General features: G+C 43.2%; 1 protein-coding gene across 2 annotated transcripts; it reads right to left on the bottom strand.

Annotated features, from left to right (window-relative positions):
- Positions 1–204: 204 nt before the first annotated feature.
- gpr155a (G protein-coupled receptor 155a) lies at positions 205–15049 on the bottom strand. 2 transcript variants are annotated; one of them, XM_023981192.2, is made up of 16 exons: positions 14940–15049; positions 8239–8739; positions 7407–7806; positions 6653–6824; positions 5224–5379; positions 4089–4172; positions 3784–3904; positions 3531–3615; positions 3322–3412; positions 3016–3229; positions 2826–2915; positions 2428–2558; positions 2090–2185; positions 1931–1995; positions 1709–1846; positions 205–1459 (listed from the first exon to the last, which is right to left on the bottom strand). In XM_023981192.2, exons 2-16 carry the CDS (start codon positions 8654–8656, stop codon positions 1264–1266), a joined length of 2457 nt encoding a protein of 818 aa, XP_023836960.1. In that variant the 5' UTR covers positions 8657–8739; positions 14940–15049; the 3' UTR covers positions 205–1263. The 2 variants fall into 2 exon arrangements, with proteins under 2 accessions (XP_023836960.1, XP_070293661.1); XM_070437560.1 differs by lacking the exon at positions 14940–15049 and adding an exon at positions 14511–14531.
- Positions 15050–15102: the final 53 nt, after the last annotated feature.

The following is a 15102-nucleotide window of genomic DNA, read 5'->3' on the forward strand; positions in this document are numbered from 1 at the left end:
TTGCCTTTAGTTTGACCTTTGAGCTGTTTACTGAGTGATTTACATAGGCTTATTTGAAGTAAAAGAACAAGTTCATGTTATTACACCACTGCCGTCAGGCATCTGTAAACACCCTGAAAAGCCCTAAAGAGCCACACCCACGCGTTACCACACCATGTATTCACCAGTTCTGTTTTAACCCAGTATAAAAGGAATCGCGTAAACCAGAGGTGCAATAGTTTAGTTTTTTTCAGAACAGGCTGGGAATCAGAGGAACATGCAGCATTAGTTGGCTTCAAAGTACATGACACCGTATATTCTCGGTCAAGTGACATAAAAAAAATACATTGACAAACCATCATTCAAACATTCATAATGCCAAACGAGGTGTATACATGGCTCAGTTACCTTATTAGCAACAGTAATAAGCACAACCCCATTAAAAGGACAAAGTAACATCGCTCCAAAATAACACATMATACAGATTACATTTAATCTGGCACATTTGGTATTGTACTCCTTTTCTCCCAACAAACTGAAATGTWATTGTGTATTTAAAAATCCCAAAAGATAGCTGATCAGAAATATATTTCTTGGCCAAGAATCATTAAAACAAGTCTAAACCAAAAACACAATTCTGCCTTAGCAGACAAGTCTGCATCCATAAACATTTGACACCATTCCATCTACATTATTCAAAATAGATGCCGTGTCCTATTTTCAAGTTCTAAACAATGGCCAAATTAAGGATTTTTAGAATACACAGGAACATTACAGGCTTCTATTTTTAATACCTGAAGCAACATTACAGGCTTCTATTTTTAATACCTGAAGTCACATTGACAAATACCATTCTTGTCATCCGAACGAAATAAAAACATGTTCAATCAGCCTCATGGTATACGAGTGTCATCAAGGGTATACAAGCTAGTCTGTATAACTTGATGATAATGCAAGATATTTGACATCCATCATTTTGCAAGATTATTCATTATTAGTTCTGCCTCCTTGACAAACTTAAATCTCGTTATGCATACAGTACCGCACAAACATATTACAATGGACAGTTCAAAAGAAAAACAAGTGCTCAATGCTTGTTATGACTGCATATTTCCCATGTGCAAAACAGTATGAGTATTTCAAAAAGCAGCACTCTTCAATTCACCTCTATTGGTTATTACTGCTAGGTAGGTAGAGACCTGGTTTCAGGTTTGGTAGGTAGCCGACCTCTGTCATCCTGTGCCTCAGGAGAGCCCTTGAGACTGGGCCTGCCCAGGGCCCACCTTACGCTGTGAAGCGGTAGTGCAGCTCGTCATCTTGGAAGCCGTACTCCTGGGTGATGTGCTGGAGAACCCCACCCTGCTGCAGTCGGCCACCGTAGAGCAGGGCCTCTCCTCGGTCCTGTGACAGACCCACCTGCAACAGCCACTCCACCAGCTCACTGCCAAGAAAAGTGTCCGCCACCATCCTCTCCCCACACCTGTGTGTCGGAGGACAGATTCACCAACAGGCCAGTTAGGCACTCCCCACAGCTACCAACGCCAATAGGAATGACAGAAAGAGAGGGGGAGGAGGGAGCCGATAGACAGGAGGAAGATGGCGCACAGACAAAAGCAAGAGAGAACACAACCCATGCACCAAAAGCCATGAAAAAAATAATTTATATTAGGGATGGGTATACAAAAACTATGCCAGACTGTCAAATCATAAGCAAAGTCAGACCCCTGACCTCTTCTTCTGGACAATGTCCCGGACACACTGCTCTTTGTGGTACGTGGTGAATTGAGTGCAGGTCATCACGATGTCGTCAGACACAACCAGTTGAGGCTGCTCCTCTGGCTTCATACTATGCCACAGACTGGACATCCTGGACAAAAATACATGTCACGGCTTCTTATTCAACACAGCTTACTACTAGATCCTATGAAATGCTTGTCAGGGAACCACTTACCTCTTTTTAAATGGCAGTATTATTAAATGTTTGTCCAGACCAAAAATCCCAAATGAGATGAAGCCCTGAGGACAGAAAACACATATGTAAACACCACAATTAAAATGAATAGAGYAGTTGTTAATGCCATTATGTCTAGGCCAGGGAGGCCTATTGTACCTGTCCATAGTTGACCACAGCACAGAAGAACTGCAGCTCTAAGTAGAGTCTCCCAGGAACTTGATTAAACAGCCACCACAGGCAGCTGGACAGGTTCTAAAAACGTGGAGAGAGACATGCAACAGGGATCATCATACTAACCCAAACACTGAAGGGCAGGACAGGGGTAAAACAAAATCAACAGGCTTTGTTGCATAAGGTAGGCCTAGCTGTGAGGTAATGGCATAATACTCTAGCACAACATTTCATCACTACATTGACTGACCCTTGAGCAACATCCCAACCAATTAGGTTTTATCTTATCCTGAGGGAGCTTTGTGTGATGTTGAGTCACTCACAGCTAATAGGCTGACGGTCAGTAGCAGGCATAGGAGCACGTGGCGGGCCACCTGTCTGTCTGCTAGCTGCCTCTGCTGCTCTTCCTGGGCCAGTAGACAGCCTGTGGACTCACAGCCAGTCCCACACTGACCTGAGGAAGGACACAGAGCAGACATGGCTAGTGACCCACAGGTTAATGACATAGTTTCAAATGAATCACTTAACCTAAGCGTGACATTTGTGTGGGGATAACTGGGGCAAGGAGGATTTCCTGGTCTGACCACCTGTCCTGACCAGGGAAACTCCTTGCCCTTGGTTTAACGATATCATTTGTCTACAGGAAGAGGAGGTATCTGACACAACAAATTGAAATGAAGACTAGAGGGATGTAGGTTAGGAGGTTTCTTAAAATCACTACCTGGCTCGATGAGAAGCGCGTCATTTTTGTTTGTGCTGACAATCATATCAGGCATGGGCTGGGACGGCGCACAGTCACACATATGGCACTCTGACAACACGCACAGAGGATACATTTGATCAGCATCACACACTTGATTAACAAGTCTACTGTAATATACATGTCATAAATCCTGCTAACGCAAGTATACCTTGGTTGATGCTTCCGGTTCTGCCTGGCTCCAACATATCTGGGAGAGTTTGGGTATCGGGGCAACTCTGGGGCCTCAGATCCTCAGTAGTGCCTAACAGAGAGTCTCTCTCCAGGACCTGGTACTTCGAATCCCACGTGCCTCGACTGAGGCCCATCAATGAGCCCCCACTCARCACTATGCTGAAGGCAAGCACAACTGAGGTGCAGATGTTCTGCGCAAGTCAAAAAGACGGGAGGTCAGGATGATGAAGTCATGTTCTACGAGAGGCGATTCTGAATGTCTACTTTCCCCAGTCCGTCTCACCTGGGGCGTCCCGTAGAAGAACGCMGAGTCGATGGTGTCAGGCATCCTCTCCCCAGTTAGGAGGAGCACTGCTGCCACAAGGCCTGGGACTCTGTTGGCATTAGATAAGGACTATGTTTGAGCAGCAGATTCAACAAACAAAAAAAGGTCCCTTGGTTTCCAGCTATTTCATTATTTCAGTGGAAAAAAATAAATAAATCATGACTCACCCCCAGCCTGYAATCACCAGGAAGCCTGGCGCAACCTTCAGCTCACCACCGCTCTTCATCAGCACAAGGGAAAGCGCTATCAGACCTAAAACCACAATGCGCACTCTAGCTCGAGATCATCATCGTCGCTAGACGCCGCACCTTTCACTTTTTCCTTTCGAATCACAGTATGTTAAACACGCAACACAACAGCATGATGTAGGAGAGAATGGTGGTGGTATAACGTTGATGGTCGTGCGGGTGACGGACATACCTGGCCACACGTAAGTACTGTACAGTGAGCCGTACAACAGTGTGAATGTCAACACGTGTCCAATGAAGCTGTCTTGGCGCACGACAAAGTTCCACAAGATCATGCCGACACAAGCTAGAATCTGGACGCACGGAGAGGCACMCGTCAATAGAAAGCAGCAATCAATGACAACTTTTACACAGTGATATTGCACTTACAACTTTCTACTGTGGACAATATGATATGTTCAACATTATTCCATGAACATACAATACGTCAGTTGATGAATGTTTTTGTGAAAAGTAACCGATATTCAAAAGCCTTGCCTGTGCCAGGAACAGGTTGAGGGTGAACATGTGAGGCAGTCTCTTGAATTTCTTACTCAGGAACATGACAGTTACTGTCCAAACCTGTAACAAAAAGACCTCAAAACTAGATATGCTCGTCTACACAAACCATACGTCTTYATGTAAACCAGAATTGCAATTTCATAAATCCAAATCATAACACCACATGCATCCTAGACCAAAAAGATTAAACACAACATTTCWAAATTGTTGGTCCCATGTTTCAGCTGAAATAAAAAGACCCCAGACCAGGACCTCCACATGCCTGACACSATCACATTCACTATATACACGTGCATGTATACCGACAACACACACACTCAATTTGCTGCTGCTACTCTGTTCTTTATTTTACTCTCATTATTCATCCTGATGCCTAGCCATTTTACCCTGCCTTCATGTACATATTTACCTCAAATACCTCTGCACATTGACCTGGCACTGGTACTCCCTGTATACAGTTGCATTCTAAGCAAGCATTTCACAGTAAAGTCTACACCAGTTGTATATGGCGCATGTGACAAATAAAACTGCATATGACCAGTCTAGAAAACAAATAAAAATAAAATGGCCAGCCGAAGGGGAGCAGGAACAGAAAATAAACAGTCCCAAATCAAATGTATTTATAAAGTCCTTTTTACACCATCAGATTTTTACTAGCAATGTGTTCCCGGTTCGTTACAGAAGTGAAACTGAGGTCACATTATAGGAGGAAGTAAGTCTCACGTATCATATCATTGGCACCAGACAGACATCCTTCTGATGACTTTGAACTGCTTGGTTTCAAGTCATATCCCCATCCCTGCTGKTCATAGACTTCCTGCGCTTTTCAATATCATTGTATCCCTTTTTCAATACAGAATTGATGTAGCCCAGCCTAGACAGTATCACCTAATACTACTGTCCCCGAATTCCACAATATAAATGGGATTAGGTACAAAGAAACTTTAGTACAAATCAACACAGCACCCTGCTTGGGGCTTATAATTTCCTGAAATCCGACCACCCTGTCTGAAATAAAATAGGCTAACCAGCACAAAGCCAGTCAGGAGATAAAGACTACAGTTAATGATAGTTCTTCGTTCATAATGGTGGGAGGCAGTCAACAACTCACCAGTGTAACTAAGCTGATGATGCTGACATTAAAGCTGACATTCTGCAGTGAATCCATCAATGGCTTAGGGTCCATCCATGGTATTGTCAGCAACCAAGCAGAAACATACATTATGGGAGCTGAGAGGAATGTGCTTAGTACCATCCCCGAGGTAACCTGTTAGAAAACAATTATGACACTGTCAATGTCTTCCTATGGCATACATTTCTATTAGGGATGCACGACATAATATAAAACAGCACTACCTGTGCAACACAGCATTCCTAACCTAGCCCACAATGTCTGCTGTGTGGATCGAGCAGTCAACAAGTCGAGCAGTCTTTTGAAAGAGTAAGAACATTTCAGCGAGACAACTCAATGGCGAAATCCATTAAATGCCAAGATAATGGTATTCATTGCCCTTGACAATTAACGGATCTCTGTCGTGGATGATGTTGGCTTTCGCCGACTGATCGAGCAGCAGTAAACACTACCAAGTAGGCGCTATTTTTCAAATGTTGCCCTACCAGAGTTACACAGTATTGTTGAAACTCACATCTATGAGCTACTTGCTATGGGCATCACTGCTATTAGCTTCATGACTGGCATTTGGACCAGCGATATCAGCCCCATGAGCATTGAGTCTGACAGCACAGTGGGTCAACGAGGACCTCGTACTGAGGAAAGCCATATTGCATGCTCAAGAATGTGTTTGTTCTCATACCGCTGCTGCCATTTCAATGGCATTTGAGAACATGTTTGAAACTTGAACACTCCTAGATCCATTCGAACAACTGACTGGAGAAATAAGCTAATCAAACTGTGTCTGCAGCAGACATTATACCCTCTGTCATGGCATTGAAACGCCTGCTCAACAAAAATGCCGACACAGACTGTGGGGTTAACTTGGAAAAGTACTCTACTTGAGGCTGTGAACAAGCGATTCGGTAACATTCTCTCTGAGCCTCTACTGTGTCTCCACCATGCGCGATGCTAGGTATAAGGACCGCTACTTCGATGCAGACAAGAAACAGGGTTTACGTGAAATGTTCCAGACACAGTTGGACAAGATGGAAACGGACACAGTGACAGTGCGCACCAAGGAAGAGGYGCCACGGACAGACAGAGCTGGAACTTCACTGCTTGACATGTATGATGAAATCCTGGTTGAGACCGAACAACAAAACAGCACAGCAAATAAGTGAAAGAAATAGGTTTTGATTACGTTTTACTGGTAATGGGGACATACGTAAATGCCAACAAAATAACTTTTTGGTCAGTGTGTGTGTTTCAACTATTTAACTGTACTAGAATGCTTAAAAGGCCACCATTTAAAAARAAATATCGGTATCGTTGTTTTGGGGGCAAGGAAAATATTGGATATCGGTCAAAAATGTCATATCGGCGCATCCCTAATTTCTATCCATACAAGAGAAGGTTGATGACTTACAACTTGTAGCTCCATGTTATAGTGAGCAGCATAGATGGCCACACTGGGGGCGGTAGGGAAGACTCCATAGAGGAAGGCATAGTTGGAGAGACTGGATTGGTTGAGACCAGAGTTGGTGTGGTYGGCATACAGTAGCTCCACCATTTCTCGACAGATCAACGGCATCACCAACCTCCAGAAAAAAACACACAAAAAAAAACACGCTMTTTAAAGTTGAATGTTTCTAAAGTTTACAAGAGAAATGCTGGATTCCTTCACAATGAATCGTCAGGTGAGAAGGAAGAGACTTTATTTCTTCTCCTAACCCTTGACAATAACATTCTGCAGGTCAAAACACTGAAATGTGGGTGGGTGCCAGCATTGAAGAACGTTGGTAATACACAATACAATGGCAGTCCTGAGCCTACGGTTCCCTTGTGTGTGACAGACCTATATGGATCTACAGTTAGTTCTGAGTCAATAACATGTTGTCAGCTCTCCGACAGGCCCAGACCTGCATGGCATTACACCAACACAAAATGTAATAACAAGCAGGTGTGGTCTTWGGTCCTGACAATGTATAATTACAACTAACCCTTTAAGAACAGGATGAACTGCAGGCCTATATGAATATTAAATTGTATCACAGTTCATGTATGCTTAAGTCAGGATTAGGTAAAAAAAAAAAAAAACATTATACTGTACACATGTAATAATCTACCCTAACATTTTCAAACTCAAACAATCCCTCCTAATTCCACCCAAAAACACTCACAGCTTTGCAGTGATGAGCAGGATCAGGGCTACAACAGTAGACCTGGTGAGCTTTCCCAACTGGCCCACCATGGAGAGGCCCAAGTAGAACAGGGCCGCTCCTCCAAAAGAGTTAGCCAGGCCGTCCACAAACTGCTCCATGAAAGCAGGGATCTTCTGGGCCAGGATGAAGTGGAAGATAATGCCAATAACAACCATGAAGACGATGGGGTTCTTCAGAACCTGAAGGATGACCACACCCACTATCTGGAGTTTGTTCTGCTGCCGGTCTCTCTGGTCCCTCCACTTCTGGATCTCACAGAAGGCAAAGCCAATTGGGTTGAGAAGCATGAGAGACACTGGGGCCACCAGGTAGATGTACTGTAGGTACTCTGGGTGGGTGTTCTTATACAAGGCCTCAACTGTGAAGAAGAAAACAAAAAAAAATAGGTACAGTTTAGGAAGGTATATTTTAGGGAGGAGAGCAGASTGAATCAAAATCTGTGTCACAAACCAACCAAATAAGATTTATAGTATAAAAGACATCAATTTCCTTTGTTCTGAGGTTCTGCAAGGAGGAGGCTCTCAAATTTTAAGTGGAGTGAAACTCAAAAGGCACTCGCAMATCTGAGCAATCTTTTCTGCAGGTGCATGGTAACAGTTGAACAAGATGAAGGAAAAAGGAAACCGCACACTGCTCTCGATAGTAACACTGATCTTTAATAAAATGACGCACCGATACGTAAGCTTATTAAAGATCAGTGTTACTATCAAGAGCAGTGTGCGGTTTCCTTTTTCCGTCATCAAGTGGAGTGAAACTGAAAGGATGGAAAGAAGAAGAACACAAGACTCACCAATAGGATATCCCAAAGCAAAGTCGTTGCTTTGAGTAGCAAAGATTGAGAAGAGACCAGCTTTGCTGAAGCGAGTGTCAGGACTGGCAACCAGAAGTGTAATCACACACACAATGAAAAACACAGACACTTTGGCGATGAGAATACTCCACAGAAATGGCCAGATGACATTGCCAAAGTCCAACAGTACCATGTTCTTAAAGAGCAATGCTGGGAGGGCAAACTTGGACACAAAGTTCCCCAATCCTTTGCCCTGTGTGGATGTGATGATGTTTGCACGCCCAGCAATGTAGCCACACAAGATGATCCCAAAACACTCCAGGAGTGCTGGGAAGAGCTTGTCAATGGACATGGTGGGAGGGGTGTCAGAGGGATCCATGTCCCCATATGAAATATTGAGGGTGGCAGGGACCTTCATAGTGGCGGTGGTGGCTTAAGTCCTCAGATAGCAGCTCTCGTGGCTGGCCACGCTGAYGGGGTTGCTGATGTCACTACCAGTCACTGAAAACAGAAAATACATGGAGGTCAGTCAACTACTACGATTTCAATTTAGAGTCCCTAAAAACAGSAGTAATGACAATGTCTTACACAATTGAAACATTTCTGGGAAAAAAGTCTGTAGAAATAAAACAATTTAGTAGTTTTTKCACACGCATGTTCCTCAAAACTGAACACTAAGATAGCTAAATAACAAAGTCTACATTTATCCACTGACGACATCCAGAAAATGTGATTCCAATGACTTTGACAWCATATGTAACTACCATGTAAATACTAGGTAGAAGTTAGATGGGTAACTGGTAAACACACACCAAATGCAACCCACAGTCTACCAGTTAGCTAGTAGTTACTTTGTAGCCTAATGCAACCTTCTGACAGTGTAAGCTACTTTTAAACAAATCGGACAAAACAGCGATGCTAGTTTTAGGTCCCAAAAAACAAAGAGATCTGCTGTTTATGGTTGCAAAAGCCGTCTCAAATATTTTAAAAAAAACTGTGAAGGACCTCTGCGTCATTCTGGACCCTGATCTCTTTTGACAAACATATAAAGAATATTTCAAGGGCAGCATTTTTCCATCTTCGTAACATTAAAACATCTGAAACTTTTTGTCCAAAAATTAGGCCGAAAAACGAATCCATGCTTTTGTCACTTCTAGATTAGACTACTGCAATGCTCTTCTTTCCGGCTACCCGGATGAAGCACTAAATAAACTTCAGTTAGTGCTAAACACAGCTGCTACAATTGACTAGAACCAGACAACTAGACCATATTACTCCAGCGCTAGCCTATCTACACTGGCTTCCTGTTAAGGCTAGGGCTGATTCCAAGGTTTTACTGGACTTTCTCCTACCAATGTCTCCAATTTGGTCCTGCTGTACATACACTACGTGACCAAACAGTACGTGGACACCTGCTCGAACATCTCATTCCAAAGTCATGGGCATTAATATGGAGTTGGTCCCCCCCTTTTGCTCTTATAACAGCCTCCACTCTTCTGGGAAGGCTTTCCACTAGATGTTGGAAGATGGCTGAATGGAAGCAAGTCCACGCAACAATGAGCATTAGCGAGGTTTTATTTTTATTTATTTTATTGAACATTTATTTAACTAGGGAAGTCAGTTAAGAACAAATTCTTATTTACAATGACGGCCTACCCGTCATTGTTGTTGGGTGATTAGGCCTGGCTCGCAGTCGGTGTTCCAACTCATCCCAAAGGTGTTCGATGGGGTTGAGGTCAGGGCTCTGTGCAGGCCAGTCAAGTCCTTCCACATCGATCTCGACAAACAACTTCTGTATGGACCTCGCTTTGTGCACGGGGTGACCTCTACACTACTCCAGCTGACGCTTGGCATTGCGCTTGGTGACCTTAGGCTTGTGTGTGGCTGCTCGGCCATGGRAACACATTTCATGAAGCTCCCATCGAACAACATTGCTTCCAGAGGCAGTTTGGAACTCGGCGGTGAGCGTTGGAACTGAGGACAGATGATGTTTACRCGCGATGCGCTTCATCACTTGGCAGTCCCATTCTGTGAGCTTGTGTGGCCTACCACTTCACGGTTGAGCTGTTGTTGATCCTAGACGTTTCCATTTCACAGTAACGGCATAAACAGTTGACCGGGGCAGCTCTAGCAGGTTAGAAATTTGATGAACTGACTTATTGGAAAGGTGGCATCCTATGACAGTGCCACGTTGCAAGTCACTGAGCTCTTTAGTAYGAGCCATTCTACTGCCAATGTTTGTCTATGGTGAATGCATGGCTGTGTGCTCGATTTTATTCACTGGTCAGCAACGGGTGTAGCTGAAATAGCCGAATCCACCAATTTGAAGGGGTGTCCACATACTTAGTGTCCCTACTTGTACGCTATGGTCACAAGACACAGGCCCYCTTATTGTCCCTAGAATTTCTAAGMAAACAGCTGAAGGCAGGGCTTTCTCCTATAGAACTACATTTTTATGGAATGGTCTACCTATCCATGTGAGAGACGCAGACTCTCTTGACCTTTAAGTCTTTACTGAGTAGGTCCTATGATTGAGTGTAGTCTRGCCCTGGGTTGGCGAAGGTGAAGGGCAAGGCACTGGAGTGATGAACCGCCCTTGCTGTCTCTGCCTGGCTGGCTCCCCTCKCGCCACTGSGATTCTCTGCCTTTAAGCCTATTACGGGGGCTGAGTCACTGGCTTACTAGTGCTCTCCCATGTCGTCCCTCGGAGGGTTGTGTCACGTTGTACCAGGCTTTTTTTTGCTATACTCGACTTGAGTGAGTTGAGCTACTGATGTGATCTTTCTGTCCGGTTTTGCGCCCCCCTCGGGATTGTGCGATGGAAGAGATCTTCGTAGGCTATACTCAGCCTTGTCTCAGGGTAGTAAGTTGGTGGTCTATTGATATCCCTCTAGTGGTGTGGGGGCTGTGCCTTGGCGAAGTGGGTGGGGTTATATCCTGCCTGGTTGGCCCTTTCCGGGGCTATCGTCAGACAGGGCCAGAGTCCCCTGACCCTCTCAGCCTCCAGTATCTATGCTGCAATAATTTATTTGCCGGGGGCTAGGGTCAGTCTGTCCTATCTGGTGAGATTCTCCTGTCTTATCTGGTGTCCTGTGTGAACTTAAGTATTCTCTCGCTCTCTCGCCATAATTACATAAAAACAAAATGGATGACCATGCCTTGTAATGTTTCTAAAAGCAAGAAATGTATTATTAGTAAGAAATAATGTGGTATGTTGCTAAATTGAATTACATTTTTTGTGACCCGAGTCTTTTAAYCAAAATATCAGATACAAAATGTTCARCTGCCCCTTTAATGACAAGAGGTTACCAAGGTAACAGGGTCACTCAAGTAGTTTGATGGGTCAGTGTGTGCGATTTGGGCATCTCTTCACTATCAGCTGAAGCAGCAGACTCAAACTAACATTTAAAAATAACAGAGCTTGTGAACAAAACAATCTAAATAGCCAAGAAGCGAGTACAAAGTCTCACTTTGTAGACTTTAGACTAAATTAGACCAACAACTTTTATGCCTCTGCGCAGCGCCTCCAAAAATGAATCTATCAGYACTTCACTCAGAGCGTACAGCTCTCCTGCCAGGCAGTGTTGGTGCGTGATGTGGGATATAGAATTTGTATTTCTTTATGCGATTAGCATCTCTGAATCAAAACAGAAGACATACTTTGAAAACAGCTATTGCAGCATTTTTCTACAATAAGTTGCAACTCACATGTGCTCAACTTGCCTTAACTATTTTTATTCAGAAATGTAATTCACTGTAGAGCCCTGCAAATTGACCACCCRCCAATGTGGCTGGTGAAATAGACATTYTTACCCACCACTACCTAAATCAAACTGCATTTGGCGGGTGGCAGGTGTTAATTTTATGCCCTGGGATAAGGGCAATTCCATGGTAACAGACTGATTTTTACTTTAAAAGTATGCCAAAGAAAAAAACTTTGATTGCAAAGTTAAACAAACCATACAACTCGAGGACTAGGCCTACTTTTAACAATTTCCACAGATTTTTGAAAACAACATTTACTTGAAGAACAGCGCAATATGTAAAGTTTAGTAACAGAATAACTGTAACATCTCCCTCAGTTTTGTGTGACCACGTTTTCCAATAAGTTGGTTAAATATGTACTCGGAATTAAGATTCAAAGATGTCTGCAGAAAGAATGGGGTGTCAGCTACCGTATATGACACCTTGAGTTTGAAAACATAWMWTCTGGTTATTGAACYGCAGTAAGTGAAGTGGATAAACACCCGGTAACAGAATGATGGTAACAGAATGACACCATGGGTCTCTGATCTGTACTATAGAGAAATGTATCAAGTTTAATGTAATTCGCTTCATGGCAATGTATCCTGAACAGGTACACAAAGGTCGAAAATGTGTACACTACCATTCAAAGGTTTGGGGTCACTTAGAAMTGTCCTTGTTTAAATAAAAAAAAGCTATTTGTTTAGTCCATTAAAATAACATCAAAATAATCAGAAATACAGTGTAGACATTGTTCATGTTGTAAATGAGTATTGTAGCTGGAAATGGCWGATTTTTTATGGAATATCTACATAGAGGCCTATTATCAGCAACCATCACTCCTGTGTTCCAATGTCACGTTGTGTTAGTTGATCATTTTAAAAGTCTAATTGATCATTAGAAAACCCTTTTGCAATTATGTTAGCACAGCTGAAAACTGTTGTTCTGATTAAAGATGCAATAAAACTGGCCTTCTTTAAGGCAGTTGAGTATCTGGAGCATCAGCATTTGTGGGTTCGATTACAGGCTCAACATGGCCAGAAAAAAGTATTTTCTTCTGAAACTCGTCAGTCTATTCTTGTTCTGATGAAAAGCTATTCCATGCGAGAATTTGCCAAGAACTGAAGATCTCGTACAACGCTGTGTACTACTTCCTTCACAGAACAGCGCAAACTGGCGCTAACCAGACAAGAAAAGAGTGGGAGGCCCCGGTGCACAACTGAGCAAGAGGACAAGTACATTAAAGTGTCTAGTTTTGAGAAACAGACGCCTCACAAGTCCTCAACTGGCAGCTTCATTAAATATGACCCGCAAAACACCAGTTTCAACGACAACAATGAAGAGATGACTCCGGGATACTGGCCTTCTAGGCAGAGTTGCAAAGAAAAAGACATCTCAGACTGGCCAATGAAAAGAAAAGATTAAGATGGGCAAAAGAACACAGACACTGGACAGAGRAACTCTGTCTAGAAGGCCAGCATCCTAGAGTCGCCTCTTCACTGTTGACGTTGAGACTGGTGTTTTGCGGGTACTATTTAATGAAGCTGCCAGTTGAGGACTTGTGAGGCGTCCGTAAGTGACCCCAAACTTTTGAACGGTAGTGTAAATCCTCCTTTGCATGTTTGGGTATTACTCTACACACTARCCCTGTCAAAATACCCATACAAGCATACTACATACTTAAACTGCACACTCATTTCTACATTTGATCTAGTACAATTCACTCGTCTTTGACAACAGCTGATAATCAGATGAATTGACACGCTGTACCAAAATTAACGAATGGCACGTGTCAACGCAATCTCACAATATATGACGCATTGAGTACTATTTAATTTTTTTTGCATACTATTAAGTATGTTAGTATGAGGATTCGCACACTGACACTTCTAATGAGCTCCGCTCCAAAACAAAACCAAATTTGGATGGTCTGGATCAAGCATAGACATCTGTTTCACAAGTTCGGACATCACAGTACAGCACAGTAGTTCATTACAGTAAATTATACTGTACTCTAGTGGGCTCTACTGTACTATACTGAACTCTACATACTGACCTACATTCTACTCTAGTTGTATTCACTGTACTGTCCAAACTTGTGAAACAGACGTCTATGATTGGTTCAGATTTGGATTGACCAAATTTCAACTATATTCCAACGTCCATGGACACCCGGGGTGTCAGTCAGTTCTCAGAGGGTGGGAAAGCTGGTTACAGTAAATGGATAGAGGGGGCTCATGGGTAGGTCTCCATAAGAGCTGCGAGAGATGACATTAACTGGAGAGAGAAGAAAGACAGACAGAGACAAACAGGATGAGAGAGCAAGAGGAAGACAGCGACAGACAGTTAAGACTTGTTTCACACATCTGCGTTGACCACCACACGAAAGACAAAGAAAACAGTTATGAACATAACTATGACAGTAACGTTACAGTAGAAGGTGACCCAACAGAGTTGTGACTACTAGGAGTTCCCATAGTAGACAATTAAGTTGCAGTCATCCGGTTACTGATTTATTGGTCACTTACMTATTTGGTAACAGAATGACGCATTTCGTAGAAAATATATATATATATTGTAACGACCTGGGTTTATATGCGCGGAAATCGACAGTCGAAAGCGCACTGGACTTCGGGCAAGAAGGTCGAGGGTTCGAGGCCTGYTCCCTGCTGTTTCATTACAATATAGACTCTTAGCATTCATTTGACACCAAATATAATGTGCTCTTATGAACTTCGTTAGTGCTCGTGAATCATGGGGCGTTTTACATGGAAATGCCCATTATCTAAATTACCTAACGTTAGCTATAGACAGCCAATTAACCTTGCTCTATCCATATAGTATGCGCGATATTTATAGATAGGTGACATGCTAGTTTGCCAAAGGCAATGAATGTACCGGGTGCTATTTTGTCTAGTCTACTCCAAGTTCCCAAAAGAAAAAAGAAGACAGCTTACCGATACCTCTCCATGTCAAGTGCACCGTCTGTGTCTGACAGTTCATGTTGCTACATTCCTCGTGACTGCAGTGCAAACTACTTCACCAATCAAATGACATGGGGCGGAAGGGACCAATGAGTCAATTCGATTATGCTGAACCGTGGGGCACCRGACTCTGGCC

Source organism: Salvelinus sp. IW2-2015, linkage group LG36, assembly GCF_002910315.2.
Source record: "Salvelinus sp. IW2-2015 linkage group LG36, ASM291031v2, whole genome shotgun sequence".
NCBI classification, from domain to species: Eukaryota; Metazoa; Chordata; class Actinopteri; order Salmoniformes; family Salmonidae; genus Salvelinus; species Salvelinus sp. IW2-2015.